We start from the raw sequence: 21155 nt of genomic DNA on the forward strand, positions 1-21155 counted from the left end.
CACTTACAAACTCTGCTCCTATACTTTGCCCAGAGACAGCAGACACCCCATTCCACTTTCTGGCGGCTTTAGAGCGCCAATGGAAGCCTTAGAAAGTGTCACATTACAGCACAGATGCTGTAATTTCAATAGAGATGCAACAGAAGGACAACAAATTGTCAGACAAGGCACTTCCTGCATGGAATCTTCTCAGGTTTTTGCCTGCCATATGAGTTCTGTTATACGCACAGACACCATTCAAACAGTTTTAGAAACTTTAGAGTGTTTTCTATCCAAATCTACTAATTATATGCATATTCTCGTTTCTGGGCAGGAGTAGTAACCAGATTAAATCGGGTACGTTTTTTTATCCGGCCGTGAATAATACTGCCCCCTATCCCAAAGAAGTTAAGAAGGAGAGTGATGGAGTGCTGCATCAGATGACCTGGCCTCCACAATCCCCCAAGCTCAGCCAAATTGAGATGGTTTGGGGTGAGTCGGACCGCAGAGTGAAGGAAAAACAGCCAACAAGTGCTCAGCATATGTGGGAACTCCTTCAAGACTGTTGGAAAAGTATTCCAGGTGAAGCTGGTTGAGAGAATTCCAAGAGTGTGCTAAGCTGTCATCAAGGCAAAGGGTGGCTATTTGAAGAATCTCAAATATAAAATATATTTGGTATGTTAACCTGTTGGGGCTAGGGGGCAGTATTTGCACGGCTGGATAAAAAAATGTACCCGATTTAATCTGGTTACTAATCCTACCCAGTAACTAGAATATGCATATACTTATTATATATGGATAGAAAACACCCTAAAGTTTCTAAAACTGTTTGAATGGTGTCTGTGAGTATAACAGAACTCATTTGGCAGGCAAAACCCTGAGACATTTTCTGACAGGAAGTGGATACCTGATGTGTTGTATTACCTTTAAACCTATGCCATTGAAAAACACTGGGGCTGAGGAATATTTTGGCACTTCCTATTGCTTCCACTAGATGTCACCAGCCTTTACAAAGTGTTTTGAGTCTTCTGGAGGGAGATCTGACCGAACAAGAGCCATGGAACGATGATGGCCCATTAGACACCTGGCGCGCGAGTTCATGTTGGGTACCCTCGTTCCAATACGTTATAAAAGAGAATGCATTTGTCCACCTTGAATATTATTCATGTTCTGGTTAAAAAAAGCCCTAATGATTTATGCTATACAACGTTTGACATGTTTGAACGAACGTAAATATATTTTTTCCCCTCGTTCATGAAGTGAAGTCCGGCGGGCTTAGATCATGTGCTAACAAGACGGAGATTTTTGGACATAAATGATGAGCTTTTTTGAACAAAACTACATTCGTTATGGACCTGTGATACCTGGAAGTGACATCTGATGAAGAGAATCAAAGGTAATGGATTATTTACATAGTATTTTCGATATTAGATCTCCCCAACATGGCGGCTAGTCTGTATCGCAACGCGTATTTTTCTGGGCGCAGTGCTCAGATTATTGCAAAGTGTGATTTCCCAGTAAGGTTATTTTTAAATCTGGCAAGTTGATTGCGTTCAAGAGATGTAAATCTATAATTCTTTAAATGACAATATAATATTTTACCAATGTTTTCTAATTTTAATTATTTAATTTGTGGTGCTGACTTGACTGCCGGTTATTGAAGGGAAACGATTTCCTGAACATCAACGCCACAGTAAAACGCTGTTTTTGGATATAAATATGAACTTGATAGAACTAAAAATGCATGCATTGTCTAACACAATGTCCTAGGAGTGTCATCTGTTGGAGATTGTAAAAGGTTAGTGCATCATTTTAGCTGATTTATGGTTTTGGTGACGCCTGTCTTTGAATTGGCACAACATTACACACAACTCTTGTAAATGTACTGTCCTAACATACTCTAAATTTATGCTTTCGCCGTAAGACCTTTTTGAAATCGTAAAACGTGGTTAGATTAAGGAGATGTTTATCTTTCAAATGGTGTAAAATAGTTGTATTTTACGAGCCCCTTTTCAATGGGATAGGTTTAAAGTCAATACAACACATCAGGTATCCACTTCCTGTCAGAAAATGTCTCAGGGTTTTGCCTGCCAAATGAGTTCTGTTATACTCACAGACACCATTCAAACAGTTTTAGAAACTTTAGAGTGTTTTCTAGTAACCAGATTAAATCGGGTACATTTTTTTTATCCAGACGTGCAAATGCTGCCCCCTAGACCCAACAGGCATGCTAACAGAAATTTGGTAAAACAGATTTAAGTTTCCCTGTATTAAAGTCTCCGGCTACTAGGAGTGCCGTCTCTGGGTGAGCGTTTTCTTGTTTGCTTATGGCGGTATACAGCTCATTCAATGCTGTCTTTGTGATGAGATACTCTACCTCAGGTGAGCAATAGTTCGAGACTTCCTTAGAAATCGTGCACCAGCTGTTATTTACAAAAATACATAGTCCGCCGCCCCTTGTCTTACCAGACGCCGCTGTTCTATCTTGCCAATACAGCGTATAACCAGCCAGCTGTATGTTGATAGTGTCGTCGTTCAGCCACGACTCCGTGAAGCATAAGATATTACAGTTTTGAAATTCCCGTTGGTAGTTGAATCTTCTGCGTAGGTCATCGATTTTATTCTCCAAAGATTGCACGTTTGCTAGTAGAATAGTAGGAAGTGAGGGTTTGTTCGATTGCCTACGAATTCTCAGAAGGCAGGCCGCCCTCTGGACCCTTTTTCTCCGCCTCCCCTTCACGGGGATTTGGGCCTGTTCACGAGAAAGCAGTATATCATTCGCGTCGGTCACGTCAGACTCGTTAAAGGAAAAAAAGGATTCTGCCAGTCCTTGGTGAGTAATCGCAGTCCTGATGTCCAGAAGTTATTTTCGGTCATAAGAGATGGTAGAGACAACATTATGTACAAAATCAGTTTAAAAATAAGTTACAAACAACGCAAATAAACGAACAAAAAACACAATCGGTTGGGCACACACAAAACGTCAGCCTTCTTCTTCTGCGCCATTGTCACTGATGTAAGACAGACGTATTTATTACGTTTTATTTATCGCAGTTTCTATCTATTAATTGTCCAAATGCATGGCCACTTTCCCATGCTATATTGGTATAGAAATGTCCCAAATGCCTTACTATACTTCATTCCCAAACATTCTATGAATTTATGAAAACTTGAAAATGACCATATCTAAGATGTCTCTCTTCACAAAATTAATACAAATGTGTCATATTCTTCCTGGAGGTGAATATGAAAATATTTTAATACGATTTAATGTTGCTAAAACGCTGTCAGATCCTCTAAGTTGATTACCAGAGGATTATTATGGAGTGATTATAAGGATTTCTGAGCGAGAGTGATTTGGTTAAAGTTGCTTGGGTTGTTTGCGCTGTCTGCTCTGCTCTCCTCACCTCATAGCACCATCACCCTCTCTTCCTATGTATGTTGCAGGGCAGTATGGGTAGCATTGCGTGCATCGCCTGGAAGGGAGACACTCTGGTTCTCGGTGATGTGGACGGGAACCTCAACTTCTGGGACCTCAAGGCCCGTCTCTCCAGGTAACAAGTCACGTGTGTGTGCATGAGTGTTCATTCATCCGTGCATGCGTGAGTGTGTGTAGTACCTCAATGTTTGTTCCAGGGGGATCCCTACTCACCGTGGTTGGGTGAAGAAGATCCGTTTCGCACCTGGGAAAGGGAACCAGAAGCTGCTGGTCATGTACACAGATGGGGCAGAAGTCTGGGACACCAAAGAGGTGAGTTATTTTTCTCTATTTGTCCTTCCTCTAGTAATAGCGACAAGATACACTCCGTGTAAATTTTATCAAGGTCCAAAACTTCAAGAATAACCTATGGGCCAAATTCACACATTGTCCCACTAGCTAAAAGTTAGACTTTGTGTGCATTCAAAATAGGGTGCCACACACTGATAGACTGAAGATCTGCACTTTGATTGACCCTCCTTCATCAAAGGTCCTCCCCAGAATGATTTGCCTTAGGCATCGTTTGCATTTCTGTAAGTTACTGTAGCAGGCGCTCTTAGTGCATTTCACTAAGGTGAGAAACCACACTTTCCTCAATAAAGCAGCTATCAGCTAAATCAGTGCTAGCAAAAAAGAAAAGTGTTAGTACAAGAAAGCCATGTACGGTGTTAGTATTCTTTATATACACTACCGTTCAGAAATGTGGGGTCACTTAGAAATGTCCTTGTTTTGGAAAGAAAAGCAAATGTTTTTGTCCATTAAAATAACATCAAATTGATCAGAAATGCGGTGTCGGCATTTTAAGATGGGCAAAAGAACACAGACACTGGACAGAGGAACTCTGTTTACCTGAATTGTGAGACCCCAGTGCTGCACGTAAGGAGAGATGGATCTCCTATGGGGGATTGCATGTGCACCAACAGAGAGAAGCTGGAGAAGCTTTCGCGCCCAGCGGCAGTGGCAGGCAACAGATGGCATAAGCGGGAGCGAGAGAAAGGATGAAGAAGAGGGAAAAATATAGGAGAGATCTCAAACGCACCAGTGCTCTCTTGACTGCTGTCTCAGACTCCTATTCGCACGCACGCTCATACACTCAAACACAGACTTCTGTCTGGACAATTTTAAGTTTCATTTTGACAGTTTGACAGGTTGGTTTGAGGACTATGTAAACTTTTTATTTCCTATCACCTGTCAATCTAATCCTAAATATTATTCAATTGACATCCAAACTCAAATCAATTGTGTATCCATGCTCCTCCCCCTGACCTCTGATCCCTGTAGGTGAGCATGGTAAGCAGCCTGCGGATTGGTCGGAACGTGAACTACCGTATCCTGGACATCGACTGGTGCACCTCTGACAAGGTGGTGTTAGCCTCTGAGGACGGCTGCATCCGTGTGCTGGAGATGGCCATGAAGTCTGCCAGCTACAGGATGGATGAACAAGACCTGACCGGTGAGAGATGGGAGAGAGGGGGAAGTGAAGAGAAAGGGCATATAGGCTTAGTGGAAGTAGAGCTGCGCCCGGATTCTCCACTCTTCTCCCAAAGTCCAGTCATGAATTTCTGATCATTGGATTGGTGAAATAATCGGCTAAAGAGACTTTTCAGCATTGTTAAATCCATAGTGTGCAGATCCATAGTAGAATCAGGATGCAGCCTGCCAGTCTCCGAGTACAGTGGAGTAAGAAATTAATTCCCATATTTCATTGTTTATTGTGAAATTGAAGTTCAAACTACTGATATAAATAGTTGAGTGATGAACACTGAACATTTACAGTATTATGGGTTGGTATCTGACACTAGCAATTGCCCCACTTCCTAATGCTCTTTTGACCTGTAACCTTGGACCTCTAACCCCCTCAGATCCAGTGTGGTGTCCATACCTGCTGCTCCCCCGTGCTGCCCTCACCCTGAAGGCCTTCCTCCTGCTACAGCCCTGGTCTGGCACATTCACCATGGACATCACACAAGTGTACGTACCAGCTCTAAATGGGTCCCACATTAACCCTCTTGAGTCTATTTAGCTTAATAACAAAATCCCCATATAAATCTGTCTGTTTGAGCATCCTCCGATAATGGCCTTCCACATCTTGCGGTACAAGGTGGCAGAGCTACAGCGGTGTTTGTCAGACCCTGACACAACCTGAAAGTCGGTCTTCTCACAGAAACGTTTGTAGCGTCCGAAACGGTCTGGCCTACGGACTATTATGACCCCTCTATGGGGAGGTCTCTCATGAACACGTACACTACCTTTCAAAAGTTTGGGGTCACTTAGAATAGCAAATTTTTTTGTCCATTAAAATAACATCAAATTGATCAGAAATACAGTGTAGACATTGTTAATGTTGTAAATGATTTTTGTAGCTGGAAACGGCAGATTCTTTTTATTGAATATCTACATAGGCGTACGGAGGCCCATTATCAGCAACCATCACTCCTGTGTTCCAATGGCAACTTGTGTTAACTAATCCAAGTTTATCATTTTAAATGGCTAATTGAATGGCTAATTGATCATTAGAAACCCAATTATTTTAGCACAGCTGAAAATTGTTGTCCTGATTTAAAGAGGCAATAAAACTAGCCGCCTTTAGACTAGTTGAGTATTTGGAGCATCAGCGTTTGTGGGTTCGATTACAGGCTCAAAATGGCCAGAAACAAAGAACTTTATTCTGAAACTCGTCAGTCTATTCATGTTCTGAGAAATGAAGGTTATTCCATGCGAGAAATTGCCAAGAAACTGAAGATCTCATACAACGCTGTGTACTACTCCCTTCACAGAACAGCGCAAACTGGCTCTAACCAGAATAGAAAGACGAGTGGGAGGCCCCGGTGCACAACTGAGCAAGAGTACAAGTACATTAGTGTTTAGTTTGAGAAACAGATGCCTCAAGTCCTCAACTGTTCAACCTCTCTTTCGTATCATCTGAGATTCCCAAAGATTGGAAAGCTGCCGCGGTCATCCCCGTCTTCAAAGGGGGTGACACTCTAGACCCAAACTGCTACAGACCTATATCTATCCTACCCTGTCATTCTAAGGTCTTCGAAAGCCAAGTTAACAGATTACCGACCATTTTGAATCCCACCGTACCTTCTCCGCTATGCAATCTGGTTTCAGAGCTGGTCATGGGTGCACCTCAGCCACGCTCAAGGTCCTAAACGACATCATAACCGCCATCGATAAGAGACATTACTGTGCAGCCGTATTCCTTGACCTGGCCAAGGCTTTCGACTCTGTCAATCACCACATTCTTATTGGCAGACTCGACAGCCTTGGTTTCTCAAATGATTGCCTCGCCTGGTTTACCAACTACTTCTCTGATAGAGTTCAGTGTGTCAAATCGGAGGGCCTGTTGTCCGGACCTCTGGCAGTCTCTATGGGTGTGCCACAGGGTTCAATTCTCGTGCCGACTCTCTTCTCTGTATACATCAATGATGTTGCTCTTGCTGCTGGTGATTCTCTGATCCACCTCTACGCAGACGTCACCATTCTGTATACTTCTGGCCCCTCTTTGGACACTGTGTTAACTAACCTCCAGACGAGCTTCAATGCCATACAACTCTCCTTCCGTGGCCTCCAACTGCTCTTAAACGCAAGTAAAACTAAATGCATGCTATTCAATCGATCACTGCCCGCACCTGCTCGCCCGTCCGGCATCACTACTCTGGACGGTTCTGACTTAGAATACGTGGACGACTACAAATACCTGGGTGTCTGGTTAGACTCTAAACTCTCCTTCCAGACTCACATTAAGCATCTCCGATCCAAAATTAATCTAGAATCGGCTTCCTATATCGCAACAAAGCATCCTTCACTCATGCTGCCAAACATACCCTCGTAAAACTGACCATACTACCGATCCTCGACTTCGGTGATGTCATCTATAAAATAGCCTCCAACACTCTACTCAACAAACTGGATGCAGTCTATCACAGTGCCATCCGTTTTGTCACCAAAGCCCCATACACTACCCACCATTGCGACCTGTACGCTCTCGTTGGTTGGCCCTCGCTTCATACTCGTCGCCAAACCCACTGGCTACAGGTTATCTACAAGTCTCTGCTAGGTAAAGCCCCACCTTATCTCAGCTCACTGGTCACCATAGCAGCACCCACTCGTAGCACGCGCTCCAGCAGGTATATCTCACTGGTCACCCCCAAAGCCAATTCCTCCTTTGGTCGTCTTTCCTTCCAATTCTCTGCTGCCAATGACTGGAACGAACTGCAAAAATCTCTGAAGCTGGAGACTCATATCTCCCTCACTAGCTTTAAGCACCTGCTGTCAGAACAGCTCACGGATCACTGCACCTGTACATAGCCCATCTGTAAACAGCCCATCTATCTACCTACCTCATCCCCATACTGTATTTATTTATTTATTTATTTATTTATTTATTTATCTTGCTCCTTTGCACCGCAGTATCTCTACTTGCACATTCATCTTCTGCACATCTACCATTCCGGTGTTTAATTGCTATATTGTAATTACTTCGCTACCATGGCCTATTTATTGCCTTAACTTACCTCATTTGCACTCACTGTATATAGACTTTTTGTTTTCTTTTGTTCTACTGTATTATTGACTATGTTTTGTTTATTCCATGTGTAACTCTGTTATTGTATGTGTTGAATTGCTATGCTTTATCTTGGCCAGGTCACAGCTGCAAATGAGAACTTGTTCTCAACTAGCCTACCTGGTTAAATAAAGGTGAAATAAATCAAATTAAAAAAACTGGCAGCTTCATTAAATAGTACCTGCAAAACACGACTCTCAACCTCAACAGTGAAGAGGCAACTCCAGGATGCTGGCCTTTCAGGCAGAGTTGCAAAGATAAAGCCATTTCTCAGAATGGCCAAGAAAAAGAAAAGATTGAGATGGGAAAAAGAACACACACACTGGACATAGGAACTCTGCCTAGAAGGCCAGCATCCCGGAGTCGCCTCTTCACTGTTGACGTTGAGACTGGTGTTTTGTGGGTACTATGTAATGAAGCTGCCAGTTGAGGACATGCGAGGCAAGCCAGCGGGCTGCAAGATATCTTCCTTCAATCACCACTCCCCTTACCTCTCTCTGCCATCTGCCGCCACCCCCCCCCCCCCAGCTCCGACCGGGAGGGAAGGGTGGTCCAGCATCCTGATCTGTGGAACCAGCGGGTGACCGGGCGTTACTGTCCTTATTCCGTGACATCCAAACCAGTGCTGCATGGTCCGTTACGAGGGTGAAGTGTCGTCCCAACAAGTCATATTTCAGCGTCTCCTGCCCCCACTTGATCACGAGACGTTCTTTCTCCACAGTGTAATTTGTTCCCTCGTCAACAGCTTCCCGCTAATGTACACAACTTGGTTTTTCTTTAAAATGGGCTTGATTTGTCAGAATTACTCCTCAGTTTCATCAGCTGTCCGGGTGGCTGGTCTCAGACGATCCCGCAGGTGAAGAAGACAGATGTGGTGGTCCTGGGCTGGTGTGGTTACATGTGGTCTGCGGTTGTGAGGCCAGTTGGACATGCTGCCAAGTTCTCTAAAACGACATTGGAATCAGCTTATGGAAGAGAATTTAATTGTTCATTTATCTGGCAACAGCTCTTGTAGACATTGCTGCAATCATATATGCCAATTGCACACTCCCTCAAAACTTGAGACATCTGTGGCATTGTGTTGTGTGTCAAAACTGCACATTTTAGAGTGGCCTTTTATTGTCTCCAGCACAAGATGCACCTGTGGAATGATCATGCTGTTTAATCAGCTTCTTGATATGCCACACCTGTCAGGTGGATGGATTATCTTGGCAAAGGAGAAATGCTCACTAACAGGGATGTAAACACATTTGTGCGAAACATTTGAGAGAAATAACCCTTATGTGGATATGGAACATTTCTGGGATATTTTATTTCAGCTCATGAAACATGGGACCAACACTTTACATGTTGCGTTTATTTTCTGATCAGTATAGATTGAACAACAATAACTAGCAACAATTTCTGATTCATACACAATGTTTGGAGAAGGGGAGACTTTTGCCCTGAGATGAGTGGGAGGGAGGGAGAGAAAGAGATAAAGAAATGCCCATCCGTGTGTGTCTGTTTGTGTTGGGAAGCAGTTTGTTCTAATCCAATTGGTACAGCAAGCTCAACCAATATACACACCCGTTTCTTTACAGACAAAATAACTAACCAATAGTTGTTTAGAGCACACGGCGCTTCACACTGTTTGAGTGAAAGAGAGATGTGAGCTGGCAGCTGAAAATATTTTTTTTACGATCACTGATAATGACAAAAAATACTTGTCATAAAATATATCTCTAAAATATAGGACAGACACTTCAAAATAAACTTCCTTTAGATAGTCCAAAATATTATCTGTTTTACCATCAATGAATCTGTTATTCAATGTATGGGCTAATAGCAGTAAGGCCAATTTCAATGTTTCATCCCCCCAAAAAAAGTGATATGCCTGAAGGGGTCCTAAAATGCTAATCAATTATCTAAATTATCCTTGTATGACCATCTTAAAACAATTCCATTTGTTAGCTTAGTAGACTCTAGAGTATAAACAAATACACATCCCCGGGATGTCACCTCCAAATCAGTCCCACAGTTAACTATTACATATCCTCCAGGGTGTCACCTCAAAATAGGTCTCTTAGTCAACTGTTAAACAAATTCACACATCCCCCAAGATGTCACCACTAAATTGGTCTCCCCAGTAAATTGTTACACATCCCCAGGGTGTCAACTCCAAATGGGTCCTCTATTAAACTGTTTCAAATTCTCCCATGGTGTCAGCTCTGTCCTGTATTTACACCTTCTCTTAGGATTGTATTGCTAAATCAATTGTGTGTTCAAGAACACGAGTGTTATACCATTTAAATACCTACGTTTTTTTTCCTTATTTAAGTTTAGACTTTTTAGCTGTGTGAACAATGCAATGGCATGTACAGTTGGAGTCATTAAAACTCGTTTTTCAACCACTCCACTAATTTCTTGTTAACAAACTATAGTTTTGGCAAGTCGGTTAGGACATCTACTTTGTGCATGACACAAGTCATTTTTCCAACAATTATTTACAGACAGATTATTTAACTTATAATTCACTGTATCACAATTCCAGTGGGTCAGAAGTTTACGTGCACTAAGTTGACTGTGCCTTTAAACGGCTTGGAAAATTCCAGGAAATTATGTCATGGCTTTAGAAGCTTCTGATAGGCTAATTGACATCATTTGAGTCAATTGGAGCTGTACCTGTGGATGTATTTCAAGGCCTACCGTCAAACTCAGTCCCTATTTGCTTAACATCATGGGAAAATCAAAAGAAATCAGCCAAGACCCCAGAAAAATAATTGTAAACCTCCGCAAGTCTGGTTCATCCTTGGGAGCAATTTTCAAACGCCTGAAGGTATCATGTTCATCTGTACAAACAATAGTACTCAAGTATAAACACCATGGGACCACGCAGCCGTCATACCGCTGAAGGAGGAGATGTGTTCTGTCTCCTAGAGATGAATGTAGAGATACTCTCAATGATCGGCTATGAAAAGCCAACTGACATTTACTCCTGAGGTGCTGACCTGTTGCACCCTCGACAACTACCGTGATTATTATTATTTGACCATGCTGGTCATTTATGAACATTTGAACATCTTGGCCATGTTCTGTTATAATCTTCACCCAGCACAGCCAGAAGAGGACTGGCCACCCCTCATAGCCTGGTTCCTTTCTAGGTTTCTTCCTAGATTTTGACCTTTCTTGGGAGTTTTCCTAGCCACCGTGCTTCTACACCTGCATTGCTTGCTGTTTGGGGTTTTAGGCTGGGTTTCTGTACAGCACTTTGAGATATCAGCTGATGTAAGAAGGGCTATATAAATAAATTTGATTTGAATGTACTTTGGTGTGAAAAGTGCAAATCAATCCCAGAACAACAGCAAAGGACCCTGTGAAGATGCTGGAGGAAACGGGTACAAAAGTATCTATATCCACAGTAAAACGAGTCCTGTATCGACATAGCCTGAAAGGCCGCTCAGCAAGGAAGAAGTCACTGCTCCAAAACTGCCATAAAAAAAGACAGACTACGGTTTGCAACTGCACAATTTTTACTTGGATTAAATGTAAGGAATTGTAAAAAACTGAGTTTAAATGTATTTGGCTAAGGTGTATGTAAACTTCTGACTTCAACTATACATGGGTCACCATGGAGGTTCAGACATACACATTGGCGTGTATGACGGCTAAATGCTCACCTCACCAATGTTCTTTTGAGTTGTCAGGGTTCTGATTATGTATCTTGCTGAGCCAACATGACCCCTTTGGCTTTCTCACCTATGCCAAGATGTTTTTTTAAATTATATTCATATATTTAAAAATATCATAATATTCATTTAATACAGCCAGTCTAGGAAATGATAACAGTTGGGCTATTAGCAGCTCCGTTTGTATGAGGCTAATTGACATCCCAAAATCGCCATATCCATATTTGATTGACCGGCTCAAATCGGTCTTACGTAGCAACATTTGAAATTGAGTTTTTTACATTGTTAAAAAGTAGAGACTCAGCGCTACAAAATGGTATATCATACACTGCATTTTTGAGGAACAATGGTAAAGGAATTCTGCTTTAAAAGTTGATAAACTTTGTCTACACCCATTCAGCATTGTTCACACCCTCTTAAGCAAGCCCCACCCATCTCTTTAAGGATTCACATGTGAGGTCATGTGCTAAACAGTGAGTAGTGTAGTAAAGATTAAGACTAAAAGTGGTAGTAGCCTACAATAAGGAACAATTCCAGGTTAACGAAGTGTCCAGATAAAAATATTTTATAAATATTAGATGACGCTTACCTAGACTCACGTAAAAGTAATTCACCCAGTAAAATACTACTTGAGTAAAAGTCTAAAAGTATTTGTTTTTAAAAGTACATAAGTAGCAAAAGTAAATGGAATTGCTAAAATGTACTTAAGTATCAAAAGTAAAAGTATAAATATTTTCAAATTCCTTATTAAACCAGACGGCCCAATTTTTTTTTTTTTTTTTTTTTACTGATGGATAGCCAGGGGGCACACCAACACTCACACATAATTTGCAAACTAAGTATTTGTGTTTAGTGAGTCTGCCAGATCAAGTGCAGTAGGTCTCTTGATAAGTCTGTGAATTGGACAATTATCCTGGCATTGTAACGAGTACTTTTGGGTGTCAGGGAGAATGTTTGGAGTAAAAAGTACATTATTTTCTTTCGGAATGTAGTGAAGTAAAGGTAGCCCAAAATATAAATAGTAAAGTAATGTACAGTCGTGGCCAAAAGTTTTGAGAATGACACAAATGTTAATTTTCACAAAGTTTGCTGCTTCAGTGTCTTTAGATATTTTTGTCAGATGTTACTATGGAATACTGAAGTATAATTACAAGCGTTTCATAAGTGTCAAAGGCTTTTATTGACAATTACATGAAGTTGATGCAAAGAGTCAGTATTTGCAGTGTTGACCCTTCTTTTTCAAGACCTCTGCAATACGCCCTGGCATGCTGTCAGTTAACTTCTGGGCCACATCCTGACTGATGGCAGCCCATTCTTGCATAATCAATGCTTGGAGTTTGTCAGAATTTGTGGGTTTTTGTTTGTCCACCTGCCTCTTGGGATTGACCACAAGTTCTCAATGGGATTAAGGTCTAGGGCGTTTCCTGGCCATGGACCCACAATATCGATGTTTTGTTCCCCGAGCCACTTAGTTATCACTTCTGCCTTATGGCAAGGTGCTCCATCATGCTGGAAAAGGCATTGTTCGTCACCAAACTGTTCCTGGATGGTTGGGAGAAGTTGCTTTCAGAGGATGTATTGGTACCATTCTTTATTCATGGCTGTGTTCTTAGGCAAAATTTTGAGTGAGCCCACTCCCTTGGCTGAGATGCAACCCCACACATGAATGGTCTCAGGATGCTTTACTGTTGGCATGACACAGGACTGATGGTAGCGCTCACCTTGTCTTCTCCAGACAAGGTTTTTTTCCAGATGCCCCAAACAATCGGAAAGGGGATTCATCAGAGAAAATGACTTTACCCCAGTCCTCAGCAGTCCAATCCCTGTACCTTTTGTAGAATATCAGTCTGTCCCTGATGTTTTTCCTGGAGAGAAGTGGCTTCTTTGCTGCCCTTCTTGACACCAGGCCATCCTCCAAAAGTCTTCGCCTCACTGTGCATGCAGATGCACTCTCACCTGCCTGCTGCCATTCCTGAGCAAGCTCTGTACTGGTGGTGCCCCGATCCCGCAGCTGAATCAACTTTAGGAGACGGTCCTGGCGCTTGCCGGATTTTCTTGGGCGCCCTGAAGCCTTCTTCACAACAATTGAACCGCTCTCCTTGAAGTTCTTGATGATCCGATAAATGGTTGATTTAGGTGCAATCTTACTGGCAGCAATATCTTTGCCTGTGAAGCCCTTTTTGCGCAAAGCAATGATGGCACGTGTTTCCTTGCAGGTAACCATGGTTGAAGGAGGAAGAACAATGATTCCAATGCACCACCCTCCTTTTGAAGCTTCCAGTCTGTTATTCAAACTCAATCAGCATGACAGAGTGATCTCCAGCCTTGTCCTCGTCAACACTCACACCTGTGTTAACGAGAGAATCACTGACGTGATGTCAGCTGGTCCTTTTGTGGCAGGGCTGAAATGCAGTGGAAATATTTATTGGGGATTCAGTTCATTTGCATGGCAAAGAGGGACTTTGCAATTAATTGCAATTCATCTGATCACTCTTCATAACATTCTGGAGTATATGCAAATTACCATCATACAAACTGAGGCAGCAGACTTTGTGAAAATTCATATTTGTGTCATTCTCAAAACTTTTGGCCACGACTGAACAGATACCGCCAAAAAATACTTAAGTAATACTTTAAAGTATTTTTACTGAAGTACTTTACACCACTCCCCAAATGCCTTCACACCAGAACGTTAGCAAACTTTATATACTGTTACACACGCACTTATCACATAGTATTCCATACATAAGTTAAGGCCATGCAACCTGAGTTGATACCTGAGTGTGGTGCGCATGTACAGTACATAAACAGATGTATGCGCCATATATTTATGTGGTGGATACTTGATACGGTCACAGGATATTGTTGTGGTATATCACAAAATCATGTTACGACCACACATATCAATATTAATTTTATATATCAATATTTTGCTAAGTGGATGGGTCTCTACTGAAGGTGTAAACAGTACAGCCAAATGGTTACTTGCATAGTAGCAATGATTATTTCACTTCACATTCACTCTGGGTGTACAGGTTTGAGTTGCTATATCAATCTGACCCCAGGACAGTTTTAATATGATACTCATTATTTGAACTGTACATTTTATAGAGATCCTATTAAATTACTTATTCTAATATTCTGTTATTCTAATTCCTAATTCAATGGTACAGCCATCCTAATTGTGTCTGGTCTGGGACCGTATTCACAAAACGTCTCAGAATATGAGTGCTGATCTAAGTATTGCCTTTTAGATCATAAGATGTGGACCGGATCCTTGATCAGCACTTTTATTCTGAGACATGTTGTAAATATGGGCCTTGTTGTCTCTTTCTCTGTAGGGATTACACTGAAAAACATGAGATTAAGGGCCTGATCCAGGAACAGCTCAACTCCATGTCCAAGTGAGTGATCGCTCTTCAACAAACTGACACATGCGCTAGCTCACACACACACACACACACACACACACACACACACACACACACACACACACACACACACGTCAATGCTACTATTTAAAGCATTTGTCTTAAATATGAAGTGACAGCAACATTTGATGTAGGGGGTCTATTTATCGGCATGTCTGTCACACACGCATGCACTCACATTGTCTGTGTGAGAAGCAAATGTAGATATCCAGATTGCGCAGCAATGGAAGCCAGGTTTCCTGGTATTCTTTTTGTCTAGATGTCTTGCAGAGTTGTGTGTGATTGTATCTTGGAGTGTGTGTGTGCATGCGCACGTGTGTGTGTCAGTGCCAGACTGTGCCTGCTGTTAGTTAAGAGCCTGAGAAGCCTAATCTGTGTCTGTTTGTCTGCGTGTTTCTGTGTTGTGTTGTAATTCCGTGATCCTTGATTTGCTCCCCAGTGACATGAAGAGCGTCTTGCTGGATCCCGAGCTCAACCTGCTGCAACGCTGCCTCCTGGTGTCTCGGTGAGTGAAACTTGTGCTGTTTTCAAATCCTCCTGTCCCTGTCTACATATCCACACTCTCATACCACTTAGTATGAAGCAATTTATTGGGCACACAGCTTGTATTCTAAGTGGTGGGTTAGTATGGACATTGTAAGTAGCCTTGCTGTCCCCTCAAAACACACCCCACACCCCTCCTTGTGCTCTGGGGTGAAGTTTTGTCTAGGTACAGATCTAGGAACAGCATGCCTTCCCCTAATCTGAACCTTAACCATTAGTTGGGGAAATTCAAACTTAACACTTTTCACAACACATTAAGTGTGTTCCCTCAGGCCACTACTCTGCTATCACATATCTACAATACAAAATTCATGTGTGTGAAGAGTGCATATCATATCATGAGTATGTGTGTCTGTGCCTGTGTGTGTGTCTTCAGTCTCCGCCATTCCATAAGTTGTATTTTTGTTTTTTTAAATCTGATTCTACTGCTTGCATCAGTTACTGATATGGAATAGAGTTCCATGTAGCCATGGCTCTATGTGGTACTGTGCACCTCCCATAGTCTGTTCTTGGCTTGGATTGTTTGTTAAAGGACCTTCAATGTCTTGTGGGGTATGCATGGGCGTCTGAGCTGTGTCCTAGTAGTTTAATCAGATATCTCTGTGCATTCAGCATGTCAACACTTCTTACAAAAACAAGTAGTGATGAAGTCATGGATGTGGAAGCACAGCCTGTTCTTTCATACTGTTCTAAGAACATGCTGATGCTTCCAGAATGGAGCAGTTCCTCGTGTCTGATGCTTCCAGAATGGAACAGTTCCTCGTGTCTGATGCTTCCAGAATGGAACAGTTTCTCGTGTCTGATGCTTCCAGAATGGAACAGTTCCTCGTGTCTGATGCTTCCAGAATGGAACAGTTCCTCGTGTCTGATGCTTCCAGAATGGAACAGTTCCTTGTGTCTGATGCTTCCAAAATGGAACAGTTTCTCGTATCTGATAACAAAGGAGAAGGTCATCCCTGTGGCTCAGTTGGTAGAGCATGGTGTTTGCAACGCCAGCATGGTGTGTGCAACGCCAGGGTTGTGGGTTCGATTCCCACGGGGGGCCAGTAGAAAAAAAACAAAAAATAATACATGAAATGAAATGTATGCATTCACTACTGTAAGTCACTCTGGATAAGAGCGTCTGCTAAATGACTAAAATGTAAATGTAAGTCAATTTCTCCTCCACTTTGAGCCATGAAAGAGATACAGTGCATTCAAAAAGTATTCAGACCCCTTGACTAAAATTGATTAAATACATCAATCTACACACAACACCCCATAATAACAAGGCAAAAACAGGTTTTTAGACATTTTAGCAAGAAAAATAAACAAATACCCTATTTACATGAATATTCAGACCCTTTGCTATGAGACTCGAAATTGAGCTCAGGTGCATCCTATCGATCATCCTTGAGATGTTTATACAACTTGATTGGAGTCCACCTGTGGTAAATTCAATTGATTGGACATGATTTGGAAAGGCGCACACACTGGTTCTGTTGTTGGATTTGACATTTTGAACATTGAGACATTAAATAAATGATAGAAGAAGCATAGAATATAAGGAGTGAAAGAGACGGGGTTTTATGTCAGAAGTTAATGGTTCTCTTTAGAACGACAGATGGCTTTGGAATGTGTTGGGTGGACTGGAGGAGACCAACGTGTTGATATAGGGGAGACAGATGGACATCTGTGGATTAGGTGAAGGGGTTGAGGTCAGGAGGTGAGATCAGATCCCCTGAAGGGAGTAATAAGGGTTTACTATCCTGTTACTCTTTCCCTGTAGAACCATAAGATGTAAGGATTGGAGAGGAGGAGTGTCTTAAGTGGGATATATATACAGTTGAAGTCGGAAGTTTACATACACTTAGGTTGGAGTCATTAAAACTCGTTTTTCAACCACCCCACACATTTCTTGTTAACCTCTATGGGCTAGGTGGGACGCTTGCGTGTCTGTGACCCAGAGGCCGCAGTATGTCCAAAGCATCATTAAATCACTACTAGTCAGGCTTTATTTCAGGCCTCAATTTGCATGGTCGCTGCGTTCAGACAGAGCGAGCTACGGTCAAGTGGGGCATCTCCTCTAGGCACGGCCTAGAGACTACGGTGATGCCATTTGCCAACACTTTCAGTGTTGATTTCAGCATGTCCATTTGGTGGTGTTTCATCACTGTTTAAACTTATTGGTAATGGACAATAAGTCAGCCATCAAGTAACCATCCATCAGTCAATAAGATATCATACTGACACCAAACTGATACATACTGACACCAAACCCCAATTTGTCCAACTCGTTTAGAAGCCAACTATCACATATTTCAGAGGCGGTTCTTTGATAGTTCGAACGCAGGTAACTATTGCAGGCTCTGTGTGTCTTTAAGCCCCACACTGTGTCACTCCATATTGACTGTGTGTGTGAGTACAGAAATCACGTAGAGCTCTGAAACCCGCCTTAACCTCTATGGGCTAGGTGGGACGCTAGCGTGCCACCCGTGGTGCACTCCATCAACAGCAGGTGCATTTCAAGAGCGGCAAATTTGAATCCAAATAAATGTCAAAATTCAAATTTTTCAAACATACAACTATTTTACACCCTTTGAAAGATAAACATCTCCTTAATCTAACCACGTTTTACGATTTCAAAAAGGTTTTACGGCGAAAGCATAAATTTAGAGTATGTTAGGACAGTACATTTACAAGAGTTGTGTGTAATGTTTTGTCAATTCAAAGACAGGGTCACCAAAACCATAAAACCAGCTAAAATGATGCACTAACCTTTTACAATCTCCATCAGATGACACTCCTAGGACATTATGTTAGACAATGCATGCATTTTTAGTTCTATCAAGTTCATATTTATATCCAAAAACAGCGTTTTACTATGGCATTGATGTTGAGGAAATCGTTTCCCTCCAATAACCGGCAGTCAAGTCAACACCACAAATTAAATAATTAAAATTAGAAAACATTGGTAAAATATTATATTGTCATTTAAAGAATTATAGATTTACATCTCTTGAACGCAATCAACTTGCCAGATTTAAAAATAACCTTACTGGGAAATCACACTTTGCAATAATCTGAGCACTGCGCCCAGAAAAATACGCGTTGCGATACAGACTAGACGTCATGTTGGGGAGATCTAAAATCGAAAATACTATGTAAATAATCCATTACCTTTGATTCTCTTCATCAGATGTCACTTCCAGGTATCACAGGTCCATAACGAATGTAGTTTTGTTCAAAAAAGCTCATCATTTATGTCCAAAAATCTCCGTCTTGTTAGCACATGATCTAAGCCAGCCGGACTTCTCGTCATGAACGAGGGGAAAAAATATATTTACGTTCGTTCAAACATGTCAAACGTTGTATAGCATAAATCATTAGGGCCTTTTTTAACCAGAACATGAATAATATTCAAGGTGGACGAATGCATACTCTTTTATAACGTATTGGAACGAGGGTACCCAACATGAACTCGCGCGCCAGGTGTCTAATGGGCCATCATCGTTCCATGGCTCTTGTTCGGTCAGATCTCCCTCCAGAAGACTCAAAACACTTTGTAAAGGCTGGTGACATCTAGTGGAAGCAATAGGAAGTGCCAAAATATTCCTCAGCCCCTGTGTTTTTCAATGGGATAGGTTTAAAGGTAATACAACACATCAGGTATCCACTTCCTGTCAGAAAATGTCTCAGGGTTTTGCCTGCCAAATGAGTTCTGTTATACTCACAGACACCATTCAAACAGTTTTAGAAAATTTAGGGTGTTTTCTATCCATATGTAATAAGTATATGCATATTCTAGTTACTGGGTAGGAGTGGTAACCAGATTAAATCGGGTATGTTTTTTTATCCAGCCGTGTCAATACTGCCCCCTAGCCCTAACAGGTTAACGGATTCGCCTTAACATACCTCAACTGGTTCTATAACTTTTTGGGGGAAAAAAATACTTTTTTTAACCATCACAAAAGTATGATAGATAAATGTCTGGTTCTATTTTTCCTTACACCGTAGGTTTATGTACTTTGACGGGAAGCAGTCAAATTAGCGCTGTATTACTGTTTTCGACCATTAATGCACATTTTGTGGGATTAACTTAAAGAGCGTTGTGGCCTCGAGGCCATCTTGTTTCTGGGCTGAAAGTACATTTGGCTACCCTTGTGCTCACCGAGTTTCGTCTTCGAAGTATGTTCCGTTTCCGAAGAAACGGCCATGTCCATTTGGTGACGAAATGTCCATTTGCCGTATAAATGTCCAGTCGCCATCTGGTGGTATTTTCCGGAACAGCAGGAACAAGTCAAAAAATAATTGCGGAAACGATGTGTCCTGGAAACTTTATTTGATGACTTCCCGGAAGACCGGGCTCTCGGGGACGACCTGAGGCCGTCAGCCTATTTTATTAACACCCACGGAAGTCTAGTAAGGGACCGTCCATTTGCCATATGGAGATGCTCCTCACCCGTAAGGGAAATGTCACAAGCATCCCTTATGTAGGTAACTCTTTATACACAATATAGCAGGGGGTGTAAAGCCATAATACATATATTTTTCTATCAGCAGATAGCCGCATTGAAGTCTAACAAAGCAGCCCCCACAATCTTTTTATCAATTTCTCTCAGCCAATCATCAGTCATTTGTGTAAGTGCTGTGCTTGTTGAATGTTCTTTCATATAAGCATGCTGAAAGTCTGTTGTCAATTTGTTTACAGTGAAATAGTATTGTATCTGGTCAAACACAATTCTTTCCTAAAGTTTACTAAGGGTTTGTAACATGCTGATTGGTCGGCTTTTTGAGCCAGTAAAGGGGGCTTTACTATTCTTGGGTAGGGGAATTACTTTTGCTTCCCTCCAGGCCTGAGGGTACACACTTTCTAGTAGGCAAATATGAGTGTCAATATCGTCCTCTATTATATTCAGTAATTTTCCATCCAAGTTGTCAGAACCTGGTGGCTTGTCATAGTTGACAACAACAACAATTCACGTCTTCCACACTCTTTTACGATATTCAAAATTACAAGGCTTGTCTTTCATAATTTGATCCCTTATACTTGGATGTGTATGTGTTTTGTTGCTGGCATGTCATGCCTAAGTTTGCTAATCTTGCCAATGAAAAAATCATTAAATAAATTGGCAATATCAGTGGGTTTTGTGATGAACGAGTCATTTGATTCAGTGAATGATGGAGCTGAGTTGGACTCTTTGCCCAAAATGTCATTTACCGTAATTTCCCGGACTATTAAGCGCACCTGAATATAAGCCGCACCCACTGAATTTAAAAATATATATTATTTTGAACATAAATAAGCCGCACATGTCTATAAGCCGCAGGTGCCTACCGGTACATTGAAACAAATGAACGTTACACAGGCTTTAACGAAACACTGCTTGTAACAAAAATAAATAGGCTTTAACAAAACACGGCTTGTAACAAAAAAAAAAAAAATTAGCAGTAAGCTTTAGTTGTCTTTTTGCACTGAGTCAATTCCTCACGCTGCTGTTTCCAAC

General features: G+C 41.6%; 1 protein-coding gene across 2 annotated transcripts in view; it reads left to right on the top strand.

Annotated features, from left to right (window-relative positions):
* The window catches only part of wdr11 (WD repeat domain 11), a 226940-nt gene that overhangs the window by 163357 nt on the left and 42428 nt on the right, over positions 1-21155 (top strand). For both annotated transcript variants that reach the window (XM_014154429.2, XM_014154430.2), the window contains exons 17-22: positions 3427-3533; positions 3616-3730; positions 4739-4910; positions 5320-5428; positions 15037-15099; positions 15566-15631. In XM_014154429.2, the coding sequence (XP_014009904.1) occupies positions 3427-3533; positions 3616-3730; positions 4739-4910; positions 5320-5428; positions 15037-15099; positions 15566-15631 (632 nt within the window). The remainder of the gene's footprint in view (positions 1-3426; positions 3534-3615; positions 3731-4738; positions 4911-5319; positions 5429-15036; positions 15100-15565; positions 15632-21155) is intronic.

This window comes from Salmo salar, chromosome ssa18, assembly GCF_905237065.1.
Source record: "Salmo salar chromosome ssa18, Ssal_v3.1, whole genome shotgun sequence".
NCBI classification, from domain to species: Eukaryota; Metazoa; Chordata; class Actinopteri; order Salmoniformes; family Salmonidae; genus Salmo; species Salmo salar.